This window comes from Opisthorchis viverrini (assembly GCF_000715545.1).
Source record: "Opisthorchis viverrini unplaced genomic scaffold opera_v5_67, whole genome shotgun sequence".
In the NCBI taxonomy this organism is placed as follows: domain Eukaryota; kingdom Metazoa; phylum Platyhelminthes; class Trematoda; order Opisthorchiida; family Opisthorchiidae; genus Opisthorchis; species Opisthorchis viverrini.
Window position 1 is genome coordinate 1269042 of NW_008751722.1, and position 2818 is coordinate 1271859.

Here is a 2818-nt window from a genome sequence, read left to right on the forward strand (position 1 = left end):
CCGGACTGAAATATTTCAACAACAATTCACTCGGCCACTTGCAGTAACTCATTCAGATTCCCTACCCACAACACTTTTCCGGAAAGTGATTCTTCCACTTAGTGGGAGCCCCGTATTTAGGCGAATTTTTTAACAGTCTCAGACAGCTTAGAGCAGGGTGATTTATCGTCTGCTGAGGGCATCCTTTCTCTGCGTGTCAAATTCAGAGAGATGAAAACAAAATAGTCACGTAAAGACAAAGAAGGATGGAAAGGAAGGTGTTTCGAAACGTCCGTACGCCGTTGAAACTGTTTGCCTCCAAGGATGGTGTCCACGTTTGGCCGGAGACGCCTTACAATGCGGTGGTAAACTGATGTCAGAAGCGTCCATACTGTCAGCTTCTGGACCATCCACGGGAGACGTACGCATCTCGTAAATATGTGGTAGCCTACCATGGTACATCGTCCTTCGCTTTTAGTTCCTTCCCGTCAAAAAGCGTCGTAGAAATAAATGGATATCGGTGTAAGACCGTGAAGCCTTCCTGAGTGGATGATCATTCACACCGCGCTATCATGCACCGTGGATTGAAAGGCTGGGGTCAGGTGAGGCGCCGGAATCCGAATATGGCGATGAAACCACCGGCGATTACAATACCAAAAAGGCCCGTATTGCCTGTCAAACTGACTGATTAGCCACACTTCCTTCATTCGCAGAATCAAATGATAGGTCGATGTTTGCGGCCTTTGTAGTGTTCTCGCTGAAGCAAACAAAGGAAAAAGGAGGATGGGCGAGTAGGACTAGCCAAAGGGGAGAGAGAGTTTTTCTCTCTAACAACCGTATATGCCAGCACCACCACCTTAACCCCACGAAGTGTCGGACACACAAAGTCTCATTTCGGGTAGTAGCTGCGTGGAATGACCTTCCTCCGACGGTTGTACACGCTCCTTCTCGAACCCAATTTAAAGCACTATTAGACATTTATTTATGCGAATCCTCGCGCTGACTAGCATACTGCCCCGCGCTGAGAACATAAAGAGCAGTGCTACACCCTTTTTTCACTTGCGCCTTTCAGGTGACCGACAGCCACTGACCGACAAGAACAAAACCGACCCGGGAAACTTGGGCAAAAGCCTCGAGTGTATGTATCAATCCGTGAATCCGTGAAAAGACACTCGGCACCAACAAGAGGCCGTTACCATGACTTGCACACTCCCGCTTCACAAACGCGGACAACCGAGAAGCGAAGACCTCACAGTTCCCTATGAAACCCCTAAATTTGACGTGACGATGATGTTGTTTTAACGCGCAACCACATTTACGCGGCTCTTTAAAAGATAGCGTCGGGCGCACGATGGTTAATATCCCGAAAACACGGAAAACATTTTGTGCGAGCTCCAAGTGTAAAAAACACACTCTGCACAAAGTAACGCAATACAAACCTGGAAAGGCTTCGCTTCATGCGCAGGGAAAACGGCGATACGACAGAAAACAGTCTGGTATGCATTTTATTTTCTCATGGATGCTGTGCAGGTTATGGTGGACAAACCAAACCTATCTTGAGGAAGAAGGCAAAAACTACGAAAAAGATCGTGCTGAGGATGGAATGTTCGCAGTGTAAATACAAGAAGCAAATTGCTATCAAGCGATGCAAGCACTTCGAACTGGGAGGCGATAAGAAGAAAAAAGGACAAATGATCCAATTCTGAACAGTTTTGCTTGGGGGTGAATAAAACTGGTATTTTGCAGATGTTCACTGTTCCATTTTGTATTTCATCCACAACCAGACTATATCCTGGTGGGACCACGATGTCCCATGAAACGACTACGCGTAGTTATGACCGCGGTCATGTAGAAAGGATTTTCAGTCCGTTTGATTTTCTCGAGTCTATTGTGTTCTTAAACCTTGTGGTTGAGTGGATTAAGCGGCTAATATAAATCGTCGGCGAAATAAGATCGAAACGAGTATCTTAATATGGAAGACACTGATCATATTCGCCATCCCACCAGAAGAAAGCATGATACTGAGATGCTATCTGATTGCCCAAACACTGGTCAAGTTAGTCACGGAATTTTTGGTCGTCAAGCTCAATCCTTGATCACCACCATCGAGTTCTGGCAATTTTGTCTCGTACTAGTACCTAGTTGTTAGCATCGCTTTGTGGCCGTTACCAGTTCGCATTACTCGAAACCAGTATTTGGCATTGTGTACGACCAGGAAAGTTAGAATGGCCATGAGAGACTGGTGAGTGAATTTTCAATAAGAGAAGCTGAAGACGATCGTTTTGGGTTAAGTTATCCAGTTTGGGGATGCGGCCCCGATAAAGACTACAGAATATTGTCTTGTCAGTGTCCCTGGTGAGAGTTACCAAGTGCTTCCGAACCGGGAAGATGAAATGTAAACTTTACATGCAGTGTGGCTGCTGTGCGCTTCTTTTACGCTTTACCGGGACTTCTTAGACAACTTCAGATGCACCAGTAGTCCAATCGACATTAGGGGAGCAAGAACCAACAAAAGATAACACACCATCATGAAACAGCACGAACGACTGATTTGGACGTTACTTCCAGGTTTAGGAGGAGACAATTATTGGTGTTCGGTGAGTTGCAATGTGAATGTGGTCATTGTATGGATGACCGGCATAGTTCTGCTTGGTTTTCACGAGTGTTAGTGAATCTGCGTAGGTTGGCGCCTGTGAGGAACTCATAATGTGGTCGCCAAAGTGATACCCCAATGATTCCCACCTTCAGAACCAACCACTTTTCTGAAGACCGGAACACGCAGGTTAAAGGGGGAATACCCCCCCCCCCAATTTGCCCCGTTATGATGGGTCCTGCTGCT

General features: G+C 46.3%; 1 protein-coding gene across 1 annotated transcript; it reads left to right on the forward strand.

The window, feature by feature from the left end:
* Nucleotides 1–1330: 1330 nt before the first annotated feature.
* Nucleotides 1331–1685, forward strand: T265_04167 (hypothetical protein; the record flags this gene model as incomplete). The annotated part of the gene is made up of 2 exons (XM_009168837.1): nucleotides 1331–1475; nucleotides 1510–1685. The coding sequence occupies 2 exons, from the start codon at nucleotides 1331–1333 to the stop codon at nucleotides 1683–1685; spliced, it is 321 nt and encodes a 106-aa protein (XP_009167101.1).
* Nucleotides 1686–2818: the final 1133 nt, after the last annotated feature.